At 36.9% G+C, this 20,682-nt stretch overlaps 1 protein-coding gene across 2 annotated transcripts in view; it reads right to left on the reverse strand.

The window, feature by feature from the left end:
* Nucleotides 1–3,499: 3,499 nt before the first annotated feature.
* slit1b (slit homolog 1b (Drosophila)) overlaps nucleotides 3,500–20,682 on the reverse strand; it is a 39,494-nt gene continuing 22,311 nt past the window's right edge. The window contains exons 12-37 of one of the 2 annotated variants that reach the window (XM_026236380.1): nucleotides 19,784–19,855; nucleotides 19,480–19,623; nucleotides 19,236–19,399; nucleotides 18,036–18,062; nucleotides 17,732–17,876; nucleotides 17,295–17,369; nucleotides 17,062–17,205; nucleotides 15,366–15,509; nucleotides 15,112–15,278; nucleotides 13,921–14,059; nucleotides 13,764–13,832; nucleotides 12,635–12,706; nucleotides 12,453–12,524; nucleotides 12,304–12,375; nucleotides 12,016–12,179; nucleotides 11,814–11,938; nucleotides 10,630–10,724; nucleotides 10,413–10,552; nucleotides 10,234–10,330; nucleotides 8,605–8,742; nucleotides 7,197–7,425; nucleotides 6,370–6,500; nucleotides 6,144–6,298; nucleotides 5,765–6,065; nucleotides 4,674–4,885; nucleotides 3,500–4,602 (exon numbers count right to left, since the gene is read on the reverse strand). In XM_026236380.1, the coding sequence (XP_026092165.1) occupies nucleotides 4,358–4,602; nucleotides 4,674–4,885; nucleotides 5,765–6,065; nucleotides 6,144–6,298; nucleotides 6,370–6,500; nucleotides 7,197–7,425; nucleotides 8,605–8,742; nucleotides 10,234–10,330; nucleotides 10,413–10,552; nucleotides 10,630–10,724; nucleotides 11,814–11,938; nucleotides 12,016–12,179; nucleotides 12,304–12,375; nucleotides 12,453–12,524; nucleotides 12,635–12,706; nucleotides 13,764–13,832; nucleotides 13,921–14,059; nucleotides 15,112–15,278; nucleotides 15,366–15,509; nucleotides 17,062–17,205; nucleotides 17,295–17,369; nucleotides 17,732–17,876; nucleotides 18,036–18,062; nucleotides 19,236–19,399; nucleotides 19,480–19,623; nucleotides 19,784–19,855 (3,538 nt within the window). In that variant the 3' untranslated portion in view covers nucleotides 3,500–4,357. The remainder of the gene's footprint in view (nucleotides 4,603–4,673; nucleotides 4,886–5,764; nucleotides 6,066–6,143; nucleotides 6,299–6,369; nucleotides 6,501–7,196; nucleotides 7,426–8,604; nucleotides 8,743–10,233; nucleotides 10,331–10,412; nucleotides 10,553–10,629; nucleotides 10,725–11,813; nucleotides 11,939–12,015; nucleotides 12,180–12,303; nucleotides 12,376–12,452; nucleotides 12,525–12,634; nucleotides 12,707–13,763; nucleotides 13,833–13,920; nucleotides 14,060–15,111; nucleotides 15,279–15,365; nucleotides 15,510–17,061; nucleotides 17,206–17,294; nucleotides 17,370–17,731; nucleotides 17,877–18,035; nucleotides 18,063–19,235; nucleotides 19,400–19,479; nucleotides 19,624–19,783; nucleotides 19,856–20,682) is intronic. The other variant, XM_026236381.1, reaches the window with a different exon arrangement.

Raw genomic sequence — 20,682 nt, forward strand, 5'->3', positions numbered from 1 at the left:
TTCAAGATGAATGAACTAAGTTTTGATATCTTTCAGACTCGCTTACATATGAAATACATGTTTTCATGAGTTTAAAAACCGATTAACATTTGCGCCGATAGGGTGGGGAGGTGATTCAAGCATACAACACTTAAATAATCCATGCTTAACTTCTGCAGAACACAAAAGACGACTATTTGTAGACAACATTGGAGCCATTTGACTGTAAAACTAAGAGACCATTTTCAAAATACCTTCTTTTACGTTCAACAGAATAAAGAAGTTCCTTTGAATATCAAATATGCACGGATGTTTGCTGCTTCCAGTATATATCAAGTTAAGGTTATTAAACTATGCTTCAGTGTCTTCTTAACAGAAATGAGAACAACAGGTCTGTAATCATTAGACAGCTTGGATTAGACGACTTTGGTGCAGAGGTTAGCACGGCTAATTTGAAGCATTGTGAGTTGCTAAGGTTAAAAATAGCTGTGTATGCTTGAGCAGCAGAGGTGTGGGGTTTAAATGGTGCACGGACATGGATTTGAGCTTCTTCTTGTGGCTGAGGAGGGTGTTTCGATTCATTTATTGCAGAAAGAATAAATGTTTTTATACCGTGTGAATATTGAAGGTTTTTGTTGTTTATACTGTTCTAAAGGTTTGTATATAATACACTGGTTTTATCTACAATCAACCAGTTGGTTCAGTGTGTTCAAAGAGATAATTATCTTAAGGTGTGATCACATTAGTGAAATTTTGTGCCAAACAAATTGCCTACTGTCAAGTGATATATGAAGCAGCTCAAACAAGTCACTTTCAAACCAGCTTTCTGCTGGTCATCATGGTGAATACAGTTGACCATCCTGAACCTCAAATCTGTGTGAGGACATCATTTGCCTTGATGCCGAATTTCCAATCGCATGGATTAACTTCATTTCACAAATCAAAATCATTTTATATATGAAACTGTAAATTTGTACCTTCATCTTCAGGTGCTGCATCCATTTCCCAGTTTCTCATAATGACGACATTGTGGTGAAGTTCATGTGCATTAATTTTCATAAATACAATCTTCCCAACACGACTTGAATGCAGCATACCACAAGACTAATACTCACTTTCCAACATCTACCTTTTAAGCAGATCAGTATTTTACGAACCTCACATAACATTAATTAATATTTATGACCCAATCCATGTCAGCTACAGTTTGGCTGCATACACAATCGCGCACAATTTGACACATATAGGTGAAAAACTGATTGTGAACAAAGCAATGTGTCTGAATAAAAAAAATGTAAGTAAAAAAAGTATTCTGAAAAAGAGAGATTCTGAAAAAGTATAAAACCACTAAAATCATTGTTGTGGAATTAGTTTTTGGGGATATTTATACAACGCTCACCATTGAAAATACAGTAAACCTGTAGATTGATTGTCTAAAATCCTTAAGTATGTAGTATTTTTAATTAATAGTATTTGAATAACAGTAGGTGTAAAGTACCCGGATGACCTACTACTTCTGCCTGGATTCTGAATTGCCCGTTCAACATTTTACTATCCCATGAGGCCACGGGAGAGGATTAATGAATGGCAGTGAAGTGTGTCTTGTGACAGTAACAACATGGTAGATGTAGTATGTCCCGTAGATATGTACTGTATAGGTAGATGCCAAAACAAAACCCATTTGATTGTACCAAGCATGTAGAAGCATCCGCCATTTGTAACAGTCAACCTGACGTCATTCACCATAATAATCAATGAATATTTGAAGATGTCACAATCCTGCACAGCCGATGGTTGTAAAAACCACAGAGATTTAACACTCCAAAGAAACGGGATAACCTTTTACAGCTGAGAATATTTTAGCTTGTGTTTTTAAATGCATTAACTCAATATTACAAGTTTTTAAACATTGGTAACTTATGTTACTGTTATGGTGAAAGACCCACTGAACTTGGTAAAAACGCCATCTGTTTACCGTCTTGACTGGAAAATATTGCTTTCATGGTCAGCTTCTTATTAGTTATTGACTAAATGTTTATGACTAGTGCACGTCAGGCGGGAAGGAAGTCGACTGGAAGTTGAAGTCGACCACGTGCCGCCATCTTTTAGCAGAACTTCACTTGCGTTAGCATCCCATTGACTCCCATTCATTTTGGAGTCACTTTGACAGCGAATAACTTTACATCTGAGGTGTTTAAAGACTCTGTTTGTCCCTTATTTATTTCTAAAGATACAAGACAATGTATAAAGGGCTCCATTGCCTTATATGTTACATTATGGCCCCGTAGAAACAGTTTTTGTAAAAATAGGCTAACGATTGCGTCATAACCACTCTTCTCTCTGTCGCATTACCGTACAGACAGGAGGAGAAGCTCGCAGGCAATTAACTTAATATGGCGTACTGGCGTTACATTTTAAAATACTATACAAAATAATTAATCAGAATACTTACTCCTGCTCACTCACGACAAAGAACTCCCCGCTCAAGCTCGCTGTCTCTGCAAGATTAACGATGGCAGTTTGCACACACAGCTACTAGAAGATTTACATCTGTCAGACAGGTTGCTGACGTCGTCAAGCTTCGTTTGAGTCTGCGCGTCAGAAACGGAAGTGCTAAAAAATGCTAAAAACGGGCTTCACTTGTCTCAATTGAGTTCCAATGGGGTCGCTGTGTCCATTTCTTTTACTGTCTATGGTGCACGTCCTAGTGCGCTGTAATTAATATGGTGAGCGGCTGGAAACTATAGCGACCTCTCCTGTTTGAAGACAGTATTAACATCATAAACTAAAAGCAATCGTTACGTGACCTACTTTTCAAATGTTTTAACATTGATCATCCGTGTCTAATATAATCCAGCAGGTTGCCAGTTGCCCATCCCTGATATAGAACATACTTTTTTAACAGTCACGAAGTAAATTCAAATGTAGTACCTACTAAGACATTACATGATTTCGGGAGCACCGTACAGTAAGTCTACCTCTCACAGATTCGTTTTCATCTGTAAAATTCGACTTGGCGTCTAACCTGCCTAAGGTCAATAAACTTCTTTAGAATTTCAAAAAAGTTTCAGGTCTAGGTGACATATTGTGATAGCTTGCAGCTCACCTTCCCTGGCGGCTTGTTCGCGTTTAACGTTTCCTGACAAATTTCCTGTGGTTTAGTTAGGAGCCCCTGCTAAGCGTTCTGTCGTCTTGTCACTTTTATTTTTAAATCATCTTATTTCTGTCCTCTGAGCTAGAAGTGTGCACACACTCTCTGTTCCTCGTTAAAGGGTTAGTTCACCCAAAATTTTAAATTAGCCCATAAATTACTCACCCTAAGTATTACTCACACATCCTAAGTGTATATGATATTCTTTTTTCATAAGAATCCAGTCATTTTAAAAGCTGTATTTGATCTTTTAAGCTGTAAAGTAAGGAAACATTGCTTCCTTTGCTCCAGTTAACAAACGGTTTCACAAGACTCACCGACAGGTTCGATGTTAGCAAATAGACCAAGATATTGATATTTACAATGCTCTGTGGCTGAACGTACAAACACAGTTTTTCTTTGATTGATTGATTGTTATTGCAATTGTATATATCACAATGGGGTTAGGTAAAAATCACATAAAAAGACCTAAAAAAATAACAGAGACACTGTAGGGTAAATCCAGCCTTTTTAATAGGCAAAAAACCTTTAATGAAATAAATAGAAACACTTGCAGACACAAAAACACTTATGAGATGGCATTAAATGAAAAGAAGCTGCTTAAACTACTTTGTCAAACAATTGTGGGCAGAAAACAGACTAAAAGGTAAAAAAAAAAAAAAATGTACATCACCAATGTCGGTGTTCAACATACAAAAATACTATATGGAAATTAAAAACCGTATATATATTACAATCAAAATGAATGTTGAGCAAATATTTTACAATTATATTAAATACTATAAATCCTGTATAACATGCTGTCCGTTAAACCAGAGGTTCCCAACCCTGGTCCTTGAGGCACCCCATCACTGCACATTTTGCATGTCTCTTTTCTCTGACACACCAGTTTCAGGTCCTGAAGTGATGAGCTAATGAGATAATGACCTGAATCAGGTGTGTTAGATTAAGGAAACATGGAAAACGTGGTGTTGGGGTGCCTCAAGGACCAAGGTTGGGAACCAGTGCGTTAAACTATACTCTTAAATCTATATTCCAATTGTTAGATTTTAACTTTCGACATTAATAATTCCTCATCTGACAGCACAAAATACTCATAATTCGTCATTCACATGCAAGGGTTATCTTTTATTAAATAGTTCCTCAAGCTACCTCACAGATGTTATGGTCCACAGTTACAAATGCACACTATTTTAGCTTTTCAATGTCTTCTGTGGTCTCTGATGACTACACACACTTTCCACAGCCGCATTCGACCGTCTTTTCTACTTCCTGTGTGAAGGAACTTCCGTCGTCACATTCGAAGCTATAGCGTCTGCGTCGTACTCTGGTGCCGCCGCAGCAGAAGCCCGAATCCGGCCTACAGCCACCACGACACTCCACCCAGGACAGCGGCTGTGTGCTGCGACACTGGACCTCGCCGCGCTGCACGCGATGGAAGTCCCGTACGGACTCGCCCTGACACGGAGCCACTGGAGGCAAAGCACACAGTCAGATAATGGCTTTATGACAGTCGTTTGCTGTGTCAATGAGCACTGTTCACCTGTGTCGCATAACTGTCCGCTGTAGCCGCTGTCGCAAACACACTGCGCCTGTCCTGTGGGTGATACCTCGCAGAAGCCGTGCTGGCATGAGAGCGCCGCACAGGGGCCGGGGGACTCGTCCTCTTGAGCGCACAGGGGCCCCTGGAAACCGTCCGCACACTCGCAGCGATACGACTGCAGGTCCACCGGGACACAGGTGCCGTGAACACACCTTACAGGAAGAGAAAGGAGGCTTAGAATATGTTTAGAAACTCTGTAAGTAAGGGTTTGTTGAACACTAGTGGTTTGTGTCATAATAATGGAATATTTTCCTGGTTAATAATGCTTTTATATTATAAAATTAAATTGCCACACCAAAGTCATGGGTTGAATGAATGCATGAATTTGACAAAATGAATACCTTGAATGCAACTTAAATCACTTTGGAAAGAAACGTCTGCTCTATCCATAAATGTACGTACAAAAAATGTAGGAAAATGTTTATTATCTGTAAAGAAATGTATAAAAAATTTTAGCAATATTATATTTTTATATAAAAAATAATAAAAATTTTAGATTGGCCTTTATATTACATAAACGTGATAATGTTTATATTTTTTATATTTTCATTTGTTTTATATTTTATATGAACAACATTTATCAACATTTTTAGTTAGCTTTTTATATTATATTCTATTACATTTTATAAAATTATATTATAGTGTGTATATACATGTGTGTTTTTAAACAAAAATATTATTTTTGACATAAATAGTATATTCATAGACAACATTAAAAATGCTTTATATCTGATTTATATATATATATATATATATATATATATATATATATATATATATATATAAAATAGATAAAAAATATAAAGATTTTATAAGATTTTTATTTTATCTCTACAAAATATTTAAACCCTTTTTTTTACCATTTTTTACATATTGTATGACAGAAAAACATTTTCTTCAATATTTGATGTTACATCAGTATATTTCAAGTGTCAGATAATTTATGTTATGTTTTCATATTAAATAACCTCCACACAAACATGTTCAGTCTTTTGATTTGGAACGAGTCCCATGAACACACAGGTACGCACTTGTGTTTCTGGCAGGGGTTGGTAGCGGCTGCGAGCAGGGCCTGATGGCAGTGTTTGCCGGTCCATCCCGGCTGACAGTGACACACGGGGCCGACGGTGGAGTCCGGCAGACACAGGCCGTTCACACAGCGCAGCTCCTGACAGGCCCTGCAGCCCGGCACCACTCCAGGCTTCATCTGCGTGCGCGTGAAGTCCTGCAGCTCATTATTGATGTACAGGTTTCGGATGCAGCCCTGAAAACTGGAGCCGTTGAGAGACGGCCACTGGTTGGAAGACAGCGACTGGGCGTTTTCAGGCATACCTGATGAGAAAAACACACATCTAGAGATGGATGCAGACAAGTAGGATCATTATTCATGATTATGGGTGACAATCATACCCCCGACGTATAGTGGGGCGTCTCTGGTGAGGGGCTGGACGTGTCCCGAGCTGTCCAGAGTCGTAGGAAGCCCCCCGTCCACAGAAAGGTTGACCATTTGGTCATAAGTCACGAGCTCGACGGTATGAAACTGTCCGTCGTTCACTATCTCAGAGCTGAGGAGACAGGCAGAGAATCAGAGCAGGTATAGGTTCATGTTTAAAGAGGAGCGTGATCTTTAATGTACCTGTAAATGGTGCTCCCCGGCTGCTGTCCCGCGTCGTAGGTCACTTTGACTCGGCCGTCGTGTAACTCGACTGCGATGTGATCATTGACGCCGTTGTAGAGAAGAATCCCATTTTCTTCAGCTGTGGAGACCTGAAAATACAATTATTGATATATCTTTTAATATTAACCATGTGGTAATATACATATATACTAGTGGTTATTTATTTTGTGCTTTCCGTGATGCATTTTTCTGCAAAGCAGCTGTAAATGAAAGTGTTCAGTGTCTGGTGTGTTTCACTCTATAGTTTATATTGCATACTTGAATCTTACAATTGTACAAACATAAAAAATATGAAAATTACTCTGACATATGGCTGTTAAAATTACATTTACTTGTTTAGCAGATGCTGCGTGTGTCAAGGTCAGGGGAAACGAATGTGAAGCATATGCTTGGACCGAAATAATTTCTTTAGGGAGCTGTTTTTCCTTTTATATTTTGGGCATATGGTGGAGGTCTCTGTCTCTCTCACATTATCATAAATTAAAGAGTGCTTCTAACAACACTAATGCACATGTTTGGTGGATAAACGTGAGTAATAGTTGACATATGTGCTGCCACAGAATTTATTTTGTGTCTTTACACACATCACAATTACAGGAAACGCATCACACGCTCCAAATTTGGTTGTTGATTGTCCTTAACAACCGAGAGAATAAATGACAACATCCAAGTTCAACATGCATGGCGGGAAAGGTGGACTTGATCGACTGAGACGTTCATGTAGTGATTCATTCCTGTGTTTGACTGGCATGCTGATGATTTCTTGTTTGTTGAGTGGACTGCACCTGAAGCGTGATGTTGGTCTGGGGCCAGTTCTTGACGTCGTCCAGCAGCAGGTAAGAGTCTCTGTCGATGAAGTTGACGCTGAGGAGCTTCTCGCAGCGCGGGCCGCCGAACCCGGACAGACACTGACACGCTGCAGTACCGTCGCTCTCCACACAGGGGGCGCCATTCTCACAGAGCAGCTGTTCACAGCCGGCCGGAGCCCAGAGAGACACTTCACACAGACGACCGCTGCCACACACACACACACACACACATCAACGACAGATCACACACACACACACAAACACACACACATCAACGACAGATCACACACGAGAGTGTCCGGAATAAAGACAAGGACAAATCTAGCTCCTGAAAGTGTGCTCTTTGTAAAAAATGTTGGTTTCGTACGGTTCTCTAGCACTTTTTATATGATTTTAAATAAAATATTACATTTATTTACTCAAAAAAAATGTGTTGTGGTGTAATCAAAGAGTAAAAAGTAAAAGCATACTTCAGCACAAGTGTTCAAATGTAACAATTTAATAAAAAAATCCTTTTTTAATGTGAAACCGTATATTTTACAAATATCATGAAGTATTAATTCATCATTGGGTTTTTGGGAAGTCGCACCACCTGATATCTGACTCGTCATTAAAAAGGTGACATTATTATTTATTTTATAATTTAGTTAATACAATTTAAGGTCAAATTATTATTATTATTAGTATCAGTGCAGATCTTATCAGAATATCAATATTATAATTTTGGTTGTAATTTATTTATTTAGCTTTTTCCTCCTGCATGTTAGGTGCACAATATGACTTTGATTTAGTGGACAGTTTCTATATTGATGCTATTATTATTAATATTTTATAATATATAATAGAATAATATAAATATTATATATAAATATTACCTTCAAAATAATTCAGATTTTTCTATTCTTATTAATCAAATTATCCATTTCTAATATTGTATAATATCTAAATATTATTGTATTAATATAGATGTTATATGTAAAAATAATATAATATTTGAACAAAATACAAATAATATATTAACTTTATAACAACAAACTATATAAGCACCACATTAAAAATGTATTTAAGTCATTGAATGTATTAACTGCATTTAATTTTTTTTTTTTATTATTTCATATAATAAATTAGTCAGATTTTATATTTTTACAGGGAAAAATAAACAATTTGAGTAATGTGAAAAATCTATATAAAAAAAAAACCTGTAGTAATCTGAAAACATTTTATAATTAAATATTTATTTCTTAAAAAAAAACATTTTCAAAAGCCATGTGGTGTTGCCTACTGAATATTTAAAATAAGAGAAAAAAAAATATATATTTCTTTTTTTAATTGTATCTATCTTTCTATCTAAATTTTAAAAAAAAATAGTGGGGCATTGACTCACCTGTAGCCCTGAGGACACACACACGTGTATCCCGCCACATGATCCACACAGCGCGCCCCGTTCTGACAGTAATGACCCTCACATTCATTATAATCCACGCTGCAGTCGTCTCCCACGAACCCCGGCGGACAGATGCATCTGCACACAAACACACACGCTCACAAATCTCTCTCATTTCATTATCTGAATGACCTTAAACGCCGCTTTTCAGCTCAAAGCCCTATTCACACACCACAGCAAATATTTGCCATAAACAGGAGCCTGAATAGAAACAACATTCCTGTGGAGTCTTTCAGAAGAGCACAACTCATCAGCGCAAAGGACAAGGTTTTATCAAAGTTAGCGCAATTCTCCTTCATCAGAAACATGTTCTATTCCCTTTAAAAGGAGAAGAAATGTGATTTACTTTACTCTCCAAACACCTGATTTTGTACACACACACACACGCATACACACACATATATACACACACACACACACATATATACACACACACACAAATATATACACACATACACACATATACAAACACACAAATATATATACACACAGACACACAGAAAAATATATACACACACACACACACATATACACACGCACACAAACACACACAAATATATACACACACACATATACACACACACACACATACAAATATATACACACACATATACACACACATACATACATATACACACACATACACACAAAAACACACACACACACAAATATATATACACACAGACACATATACACACACACACATATACACACACACACACAAATATATACACACACACACACAAATATATACACACACACACACAAATATATATACACACAGACACACACACACACACATACATATATACACATATATACACACACACATATACACACACACACACAAATATATACACACACACATACACACACACACACGTGTGCCACGTGATTTACTGTACTGTTTTAATGTTAATATTAATCATTTTTATATTTATATTAATATTATGTAATATTTATAATAATTTATGATGGTTAATATTTATATATATATATATATATATATATATATATATATATATATATATATATATATATATATATATAACTTTATTTTTAAGTAACATTTTTTCTTTAATATAAATAATAAATACCTTTTATGTATCATTTATATTTAATATAAAATATTTAAACATTGCACTGCTTTGGTGTCAGTTTTTTATTTTTATTTTTTTTTATATTTAAACAAAATCCTTAGCAATAATGCAAGAAACTGTTCAAAAGTGACAGTAAATAATTTTCTAAACTTATAAAATGTTTCTATTTCAAATAAATGCAGACTTGGTTAGCAAAATAGACTTTAAGAAACATAAAAAATGATCACTGACCCAAAACATATAAATGGTAGTGCATGATATATATATACAGTATGTGTGTGTGTGTGTGTGTGTGTGTGTGTGTGTATTATAATAATTAATATATATATATATAAATAAGTGCATTTTTTTTATAATATGCATTATATACTGAGTTTTCCTCATCTATAACCATGTGAGTAATGACCGATCTTCATCCAGTATTTACAGTAACGATGCAGACACAGATCTGATCAGGTGTGGTACTCACTTAGGTCCGGTGACGGTGGGTATACAGGTGGACCCCCGATGACAGGGGTTCTGTCCCGGATAACACAGATCCTCCTCATACTCCTCACACCTCTGTCCTGTAACACACACCGACACCTCCCTTCAATCCAAGCAGGACACCAGCGCAGCTCTCGTCAAGCGCCCGCTCCGAACACTGACCTGAGAAGGGCCGAGGACACACGCAGCTGTAGTTCCCCACTCCGTCCACACAGATGGTGCCATTCTCACACTGGCTCTCCACACAGTCATCGATGTCCAGCTCACAGAACTGACCGGAGAAGCCCACGGGACACCGGCAGCTGGAGAGAGAGCGAGGCAGCGTCATCACATGTGTGTGTGTGTGTGTGTGTGTGTGTGTGTGTGTGTGTGTGCTCACCTGAAACCCTTCCTGGCCTCGTCGCTGTGACAGGTTCCTCCGTTCACACATGGACTGCCTTCACAAGCGCTGACAGACACCTCACAGTTCCTCCCCTGGAGACAGCAGCAGTAGACCTTTAACACTCAATACAACAAACACACGCCTCACTGACCGAGAAAATCAGGCTGGAGTCTGCTTTGGTTCGAAAACACAAGCAAACACGGTTCTCCTGAAAATACAAGCTACATAAGAGAGTGCATAAATACTAAAAAGTACATTATTTATATGTGCTCCTGTATCTCAAGTGGTAGAGCACTGCGCTATCAAGCACAAGGTTGTGGGTTCGATTCCCCGGGAACACATGATAGGTAAAAATTGATAGCCTGAGTGCACTGTAAGTCGCTTTGGATAAAAGCGTCTGCTAAATGCATAAATGTAATGTATGTAAATGTAATTTATACTTAAATATGAAATGGTCACGGGTTCAATTCCCATTGAACACACATACTTGTAAAAAAAGAAAAAAAATGAATAGCCCGAATGCACTGTAAGTCGCTTTGGATAAATGCATCTGCTAAATGCATACATGTAAATAGCAAAGAATGCAAATGTGTAAAAATAAATTTATAATTGTAAAAAGAAATTGTGAATTTAGCTGAAATGCAAAGAACCACAAAACTCAGATTTGCTGATAGTTCACCCTCAGGCCATCGAAGATGTGTATGAGCCGGTTTCTTCACTCATTCATGGCTCCAAACAGCTGCTTAAAAACATCACAAGGTCTGGTTAATACCATTGTTGCTCGTAAACGGTTCTTAATCTGTGCAGATTTCTCTCCTGATTCAGACGAGGCAAGTTTTTCACTTTATTAAGCATTATTATGAATAGAGGACTCGTGTTTAAGCCAGAAGTAATCTTAACGATGCCTTTGTTTCTTACGAACACTTCACCAGACATTAACTGATGGACTGGAGTGGTGAACTCTCGTTCTGACGGCACCCATCCACTGGTGAACAAGTGATGCAATGCTACATTTCTCCAGATCTGATGAAGAAACAAACTCCTCTATATCTTGGATGGCCTGAGGGTGAGATGTTCATGTTTAGTGTGAGCTATCATTGTTGTGGTTATGTCCCGTATCCGGTGCATGTATTGATCCTGTGATGTTTTTGGTTTTATGCTGAGTAAAGGATGTCGGGGACCTTGTAACCCTGCGGACAGCTGCACTTGTACTGAAGGACGGGGTCGCTGTGGCACAGGCCTCGATTCTGGCAGGGGTTGGACGAACACGGGCTGCACTTCTCAGACACGGACGGATCCACAGGACCTGAGGGAGAGCAGACTCAAGCTGAGTGGTCAAAGGAAAGGGCGTTCCTCTCCGAGCGGGGGGTCTCGGTCACGCACCTGTGCACTGGAAGCTGGCGCCTGGCGTGGTGAGCAGCAGTTTCCCCTCCATGCCCTGCGGGGCGGCGCAGCGGGCGATCCCGGGCTCCTTGTAGCCGCTCTTCACCCAGTCAGACAGCCAGCGCAGCCCACAGTCACAGTACAGCGGGTTTGCTCCGATCGCACTGGAGAGATGCAGGAAAACACGCGTGCAGATGAGCGCACCGACTTCATGAGGATTTGCCGGACAGTAAATGCATGCATTCACAATCAGATGCTGCGTGTGGATGTGAGACAGGTGAGACTCACAGGTGCGAGAGCGACGCGGCGTCTCTGAAGACTTCCTGGTGTAGTTCAGAAATGTTGTTCCCATGGAGAGATCTGCGGTAAACAGGTGTGGGTTGAGAGATCTGTGTGCTGCGTGAGAGACGGTAAGAGTGTTTTCAGAGGAAACTCACAGCAGGCGGAGAGACGACAGGCCTCCAAACACCAGACGAGGAATACAGCGCAGAGCGTTATAACTCAAGATCCTGTGAAACACCACAACACACGTTCAGAGCCGGCAGTCAGTGTGTGTGTGTGTGTGTGTGTGTGTGTGAGAGAGTGTGTGTGTGTGTGTGTGTGTGTGAGAGACACTTACAGTGTGGTGAGTTGACTCATGTTGGCAAAAGACGAATTGGACAAGAAACTGATTTTATTGTTGCTCAAGTCTCTGAAATAAAACACAAAAAGTACTTTCATTATATGATAATAATAATGTTTTTATATTCATTTACTGTACATATATAATATATAGCAAAATCCTTTCGTTATACATACTATAACAACAACAGAAACAATTGTGATAATAATAATACGCAATGTTAATAATATTGTTATTCTTTATTTATATTTTTCTATTTTTACTTTTGTTATAACTTTCAATTAATTAAATAACATAATAATAATAATAATATATTATTATTATTATTATTATCATCATCTTTTATTTTTTTATGTTAATAATGTTAATAATTATTAATGTTATTATTATTTATTTTATCATGTCATTATTTGTACTCTACCAAGTGAAACAATGTACAATAATAATAACAGATTATTATTAATATAATATAATATTATAGAAGATTGCAACATTTTATTATTATATAAAACATCAATGGCAACAATAATACTCATTAGTAATAATAATAATAATTATTATTATTATTATTATTATTATTATTATTATTATTATTATTAAACATTTATACAATATTATAAATAATAATATTTTAATAATTTATTTTTCTATTATTATTCTGTTCTTAACTATATGTAACAACAACAATGATAAACAATAATAATCATAGATTTTATTATTATCATTAATGTATATTATATAATATAGTAATATTATAGTATTATTTGACAAATTAATTATTACAAGTATTTTATTGTTTCTTAAATTATTCACATTGTTTCTTAGTCATTATTTTTAGTATTAGGATTCATTTTTATAATTTAGCAACATTGTACTATTATCAAGTAAGACAATATACAACCATAATAATAACAGATTATTGTTGGTATTATTATTGTTGCTGTTGTTGTTTTTAACCAATATAATATATGTAGCACACAATCTATTATTTATATTATATGTATTATGCTATTTCCTATAATACACCTATTCCTATTAATCTGCTGGTGTGGTAGTGTATATATATTAAAGCAGTGGATGTAAGTGAAGATGACGCAGGCACACAGTCAGCAGATCTGACACTCACACCAGCTGTAAATGTTTGAACGCTGAGAGCTCTTTAGGCACCGCAACAAACAGATTCCCATCCAGGTATCTGTGACAGACAGAGAGAGAGAGTTGATCAGACACTCAACCACAGGCAGACAGCATGAAGCCATCATCCGGCCGAGTGTGTGACTCACAGTTCAGTGACATTGTGTGGGACGCCGCGGGGTAAAGCCGACAGGTGCTTGTTGCTGCAGCGCACCACTGTATCCAGACACGTGCACTGCTCAGGACACGCCGGCTTAGGCACACAACTCTCATCGTCTTCAATCAGAGCTGAACGTGTTTAGAAACAGTCACAGACAGGATGACACTTGTGGACTTTGATGAATAATCATAAACAGCAGATGAGTATGGAAGCACATTTACGCCGAGGAATAAAACAAAAAGCAAATGTGATTGTCACAATTCACTTTAATTGCTTTATTTTCTTGAAGAGAATTGCAAGAAATAAACAATTCTGAAAAAGCAAAATCAGATTTATTTGATTTTTAAAAAAGTCGCAATTACCTTCTTTTTTTATTATTATTCTATGGCGGAAAAAAATTATTTTATCATGCAGTTCTGGTAAACTCAGATTTGCAAGTTAAGAAGTTTGGGTTATGAGAAAAAAAGTTGCAATTACTTTTTTCCTTTTTTTTATGTGGCAGAAACAAAAAACTAACTCTGAATTGCAGAAAAACAACAAAAAAAAGTAAAAAATGCCTAGATATTAACTAAGAAGACTACAAACTAATCAGTTATGTTTTGGATCATATAGGCTTTCAGTGTTTTCCAGTAAAAAATATATATATATATTTAAGCAGTTCCATTTTACTGTAGCTGAAAAATATATATATAAAAAACGCAATATTTGATAAAAAAAAAAAATTGAATATTACATTTACATTTAGTTATTTTGCAGACGCTTTTATGTATTACTTGTAAATATATTAAAATATAACAATATATTATTAGTAGTAAATATAGAAATAAAATAAGAGCCAGAGAAAATGTTGGAAATAAGAAATCCTTACTGTTGTGCCCCGAATACATAAATTACTTCAGCAAATTCAGACAGAAATTAGGGCACCATTTATTTTTTTGTTTTTTAATAGTCTGCACCTAGACAGAATTGTTGTATTATTTGAAACTTGAAATCACATGCCTTTTGCAGCTCGGGCGATAAAGTTATCAGTTCTGGGTTTTATTGTAAATTGTGTTCTGGAAAAAATCATTTAATCAAACTAGCATAGCTAAATGGATCTGCGTTCGCATATTTAAGTATGTTTTGGCCTTCCAAATGATAAAGTCAACTCAAATCTTAAAACCTGAAAGCGGTCACTTACCCTTGTCACAGATGAAGTCCGGCCTTGCCACGTCCTGCAGTGGGATCTCTCGGAGGAAGGCTGGGTTCTGGCAGCGAGGGTTTCCCGTCACGATCTGCCGAGATCGCAGCCACTCGCCCAACCAGGACAGACGACAATCGCAGTTAAAAGGGTTTGCCAGAAGGTTTCTGAAAAAAGACCATTAAGATTAAACAGAGTTACCATATTCAGATCAGACACATTAGTAACTGGCAGCACGAACTGCAGGTGTTTACAGGGTGGAGAGGTTTGGCAGCGTGTCGAAGGCTCCAGGCATGATGGTGGTAAGCTGGTTGTCGTAGAGCGAGAGCAGACGTACGTTCTGCAGGCCTGAGAAGCTGCTGTTGTGGATGCAGCGGATGCGATTATTCCTCAGCATCCTAACAAAGACAGAACAAACGTTTCAGGGCTTCGGAGTGACTGTGAGGAACCATGAAAATGGCTGAGCTTGCTTTGATTGTGCTTGAGTCATGATGCATTTGCACAATCCTGCAGTGATACATTTAAATATAATGAGACTTTTAAATAAATGAACGGCTTCACCATAAATATATGAACATCCTGGACTGTTGTGAGAATTCATTCAATACCAGCACTGAACAAAAAGATGTTACATTCTTTTAAACTTGAGAATTTGGTTTTGTGATGTATTTTACCATTGATGTAAACCATTGTTTGTTTGTTTGTTTGTTTTTTAACAGCTGTAAATTTACACATCTTTTACACAAAATATAAACTAATATTTAATTTAAAATGTAAGAAATCTTTTTTATCAGCGAATATATGAATGAAAATTTCTATATTTAATTTTTTTTTTTTTAAATCAGAACATCCTTCCTGTTGAGTCCTGAATGCATAAATTATTCCTGGATAAACTGGGACAAAAATGTATCTATTAACAGACCTGTCATCCAACCAACCAATCAATCAGTCAGTTATCCCATCAATCACCAATACTACCAATCAACTTGTTAAACAACTAATCAATCAGTCAGAAAATCTACTGTACCAATCTGTTATTTAACCAACCAACCAACCACCCATCATGTCAGTCATTCACTCATACTACCAGTCAATCCAGTAACCAGGAACCAACCAATCAGTCATTCAACCCACTAATCTGTTGATCAACCAACCAACCAATCTATTAACCATCAGTCAGTCAGTCATCCAAGCAACCAATCAATCAAACTGTTAATCAAACAACCAGTTAATCAGAAATCATACCAGTCAATCACTCATACTACATATCAATCAGTTAACCAAATAATAAATCAGTCAGCCTACCAATCAATCAGTTAACCAACTATTCAATCAACCAACTAATCTATTAAACAAGCAACCAACCAGTCATCCTAACAGTCACTCGTGCTACCAATCAATCTATTAATCAACCAATCACCAATCCTATCAGCCAATCACTAATACTAACATTCAGTCAGTTAAGCAAGTAATCAAGCAATCTATTAAGCAACCAATCAGTCAGTCAGTCATCCAACTAACCAATCAGTCAGTCCACCAACTAATCTGTCAATCAACCAACCAATCAGTCATCCCATCAATCAATCGGTCAACCAACCAATCTATTAATCAACCAATAAGCCCAAAAAATCTGAAATCCTAAAAGTCAATCTGTCATACAACCATTACACTACCATTCCATCAGTTGACCAACTAATCAATCAATCAATCAACATACCAACCAATCATTTTCATAATACCAATCATTTGGCCAATTAACCAATCCAATAATCAATCAATCAATAAATAAGCCCTCCTAGGTCAATCAGTGAACCAACTGAATAGTAGAACAACTAAAGACTTGCAAATGACTGTTTTAATTATGTAAAACCAAAACTAGTTATTCAATAGCCATGCTTCTCAGAGTACTAGAAATGCTGTGGTAGAACTGATGGTGAAAAGGAGACTTGCAGCATGCGTAATCCGTCCATTCCCCGGAACATTCCTCCACGTACAGACACCAGGTGGTTGGCGGTCAGGTGAAGTTCAACCACAGACGACGCGCCGTCAAAAGCTCCGTCCTCAATCTCAGTGATTTTATTGTTGCTAAGGTTTCTGTGAGAGAAATGCACCAAAACTGGTTTACTGACCATTCAGTTGACTTTGTTTCATAATAATATGTAGAACAGAGATGTCAATCTCACATTTTCTTGAGATGTGTGAGGGACCGAAAGAGTCCTGTTGCCTCCAGGATGGACAAGTCATTGTTATTGAGACGTCTGAAAGAATGCAATAAAGACAATGAAATAAACAAAGAATGTTGCTAAGCTAACAATGTTCGACTACAGCACAAAACTATTTTTAGCAAACTGTTACTAAAAGAATAGTTTAAGATCAACTTTTCTGTTCCTTCAGCCGCCATATTGGACAGATTTTTTTCACAGAGCTTGTCGCAATGCAATCTTGTATTGACTTTTCACACAAAAGAAATGGACAAAAGAATAGTATATTAATACAGTCTACTTTAGGCAAATGAGAGCACACACACGATGCTGTAAAATATTCCTTATGTAAGCAGCTCACTCAATTTTAGATAAGAGCTACAGTATAGAGTAATTGTTGTATGTGTTTATCTTCTTACAGTTCGGTTGTAGAAATGGGAAGGTGCTCTGGGAACTTGGTTAGGCGTAAATTTGAGCAGTCCACCACAGTGGCTTCACAGCGACATTTGGGTGGACAAACTGGCTTGCTGTTACAGTCCTTATTCAAACGCGTGTCTTCTGAGCCTGAGACAAATATAAAGACGCTTTCAGAGAACCACCATCAGTCAAAGGAGAGTATAAATGGGCCATTTTTTTTTTTTTTTTTTTTTGTATGACATAAACTTTTTCCATTCATTTAAAAAACTGATTCAATGAGATACTTAAAAGATATAAACAACTCACCTGGAATGTGGTACTGTTCCTTGGCTGCTATGACAACACATGCAAGTAAACAGAAAATATGTATCTATGAAAGTGTAGATAAACATGGAGCCAGCAAAGATCTAAAACGGTTTGGATTTATTCACTTAAACAAGTTACTGTCTATATAAGTGAGTCACTTAAGCATTCTTTTAACTGATTTGCTCTTTAAGGAACAAAATAGTGATTAAATCTGTGGCGAGTGGGCCGGGGCCGAGAGGCGTGGGAACGAGGAGTGAGGCCAGGTGTAGTGATTGGAGATGAGCTACACCTGCGCCCCACCGCCAGTATCGAGTCCCACGTAGCAGATGGAAGGATATATAACTGGAGCGACTATAGTGAAGGACGAGAGAGGACCAGGCCTGGGCCATTATTTTATGCTTTGGTTTTTATTTGCGCGCACCAGTCGTCCGTGAGGGGCTGGTGCGCTGTTTTGTATTTATTTTGAATATTAAAATGTTTTGACTGTGCGCCGGTTCCCGCCTCCTTCTTCCCGATGATTATGGAGTTTTAATTTCGTTACAAAATCGTTCACTTAACCAATTTGTTCAACAGTGCTGTTTTATTCAGGAACTACACACAGTTATTGACACGATTCGTTCAGAAAAAGAAAAATTAATTAAAACAGTGACTGTTTTTATGAGTAACTCATTAAATCTTTCACTTAAATGATTTGTTCAATACCACTGATTAATTTAGGAATTAAACAAATGACTGTCTATATCACTGAATAATTCATTCAGATTTTTTGTACAAAAAAAAAATTAATTCATAAACTAAACAAGTAGCTGTCTTGACAAACGAATCAGTAAATAATGAATTTAAATGATTTGTTCAACAACACAGATTCATTCGGGAATGAAACCAGTGACTGTCTTCATGAGTTGATCATTAAATCATTAATTTAACTGATTTGTTGAAAAACATTTATTTATTCAGGAACAAAACAAATAACTTTTTCTTACGAGAGAACTGATTTGATTCGTTTAGGAACAGCTACTAGTGTGCTGGCTTCAGAAACAGTTACAACACAATAACATGGAATTGTACACAGTCATCCCAATTAAAGCTTATGTGCATACTTTTAAATAAATAAATGTATGCAAATACATTGAAAAAACCTAAAGGGTTGTGTTTATAATTGTGTTCAGTGTAATTGCACGGTGCGTTTGTGTGTTCTACCTGAACAGCGGAACTTCTTGCTCTTGATCTGACTGATGCGCTTGTTGGCGAGCCGTCGAGGACTGGCGCATCGTGTGCCACTGGTCTCAATCGGGTTGGAGCGCAAAAAGTCCGCCAGCCACTTCAAACCACAATCACAGACGAACGGGTTCTGAGCTAAGTGACTGAAAGAAAGCCAACGATAAAACGTCTTAGTTACAGTAAATGCCCATATCAACTGTTTATAATAGATAAGATCTCTTACAGGGTCTGGATGGATTTCAGCGGAGTAAATGTGCCTTTGGCTAGAGTCTGGATCTTATTGTCATACAGGGACAATAGAGACAGGTTCTCAAGGTCCTGGAAGACGTTGACGCGAACACAGTGGATTTTATTGGCATTTAATAGTCTAAAAGAGAGAACGACAGAAATCTCAGACATTACAAAGACTGTCTGGATGTTGCTGTTTCAGTGTGCTACTTTATTTATGGACCATTAAGCAACGTCATTGTGACATTTGTCAAATGTGGGTGGTAATTTTGCATTGGCATAAGCTTTTCTGTACTTACAGTAACTCTAATGCAATCAATCCATCAAAAACGCCTCGAGGCAAATCTGTAATCTTATTTCCATAAAGGACCCTGTGAAACAAAACACAATCATGAGATACAATGGTGCTGAGGGCTACAGGGATTAGAAAATTGACCATTCGGACACAAGGTTACGCATACATTTAAATACAAATGTCACAAACACAAAGTTAAAAAGATTTTATTTTATTTTACACATTCTATTCACATTTTATCAATCTTTCTGAATTTATGATTTTACATTTTACTGGCCAAATCATCAAGTCTCTATGATATTCTTGTCTCTTTTCTTCAGCATAAGCAATGCATTATAATGAATCAGTTGAACAAAATCAATATGATTCAAGCTTTTCACAAATCGGCAACTCTTAAAACCAAAATATATTTAGACATTTCAACAATTCACAGATTCCTTGAACCAAAAACCAAATTTGGAATGAGTCATTTAGGCTGAGATTTGTGAACAGGTTCAACTGATTGAATGACTCAACAGAATGATTCATTCATGAATAAATAAAAAAACACAAACAAAGAAACAAATAAAACAATTTATTACCTGGTGTAGAGTTCTAGATATGACTTCCTTTTTCAATATAAGTAATGTGCGATTCATGAATGAAACATCTTAATGAATCTTTTAATGAATCAACTGAATCAATTTGAGAAATTCATTCACAAATTAGACTGAACTGGACCAAATGGCTCTAAAGTCAACTAAACAATTACTCACAGGACCGAATCTTTTGGAAATGTCAGATTAACATTTTAGTAAATTGTTAAACCAACAACCAGTTTGTGAATGAAACATTCGAGCAGAGTCTGTGAACCAGTGTCACTGATTCATTCAAAAGATTTGACTCAATTCATTCATGAATCAG

The sequence above is a fragment of the Carassius auratus genome, chromosome 47 (assembly GCF_003368295.1).
Source record: "Carassius auratus strain Wakin chromosome 47, ASM336829v1, whole genome shotgun sequence".
NCBI classification, from domain to species: domain Eukaryota; kingdom Metazoa; phylum Chordata; class Actinopteri; order Cypriniformes; family Cyprinidae; genus Carassius; species Carassius auratus.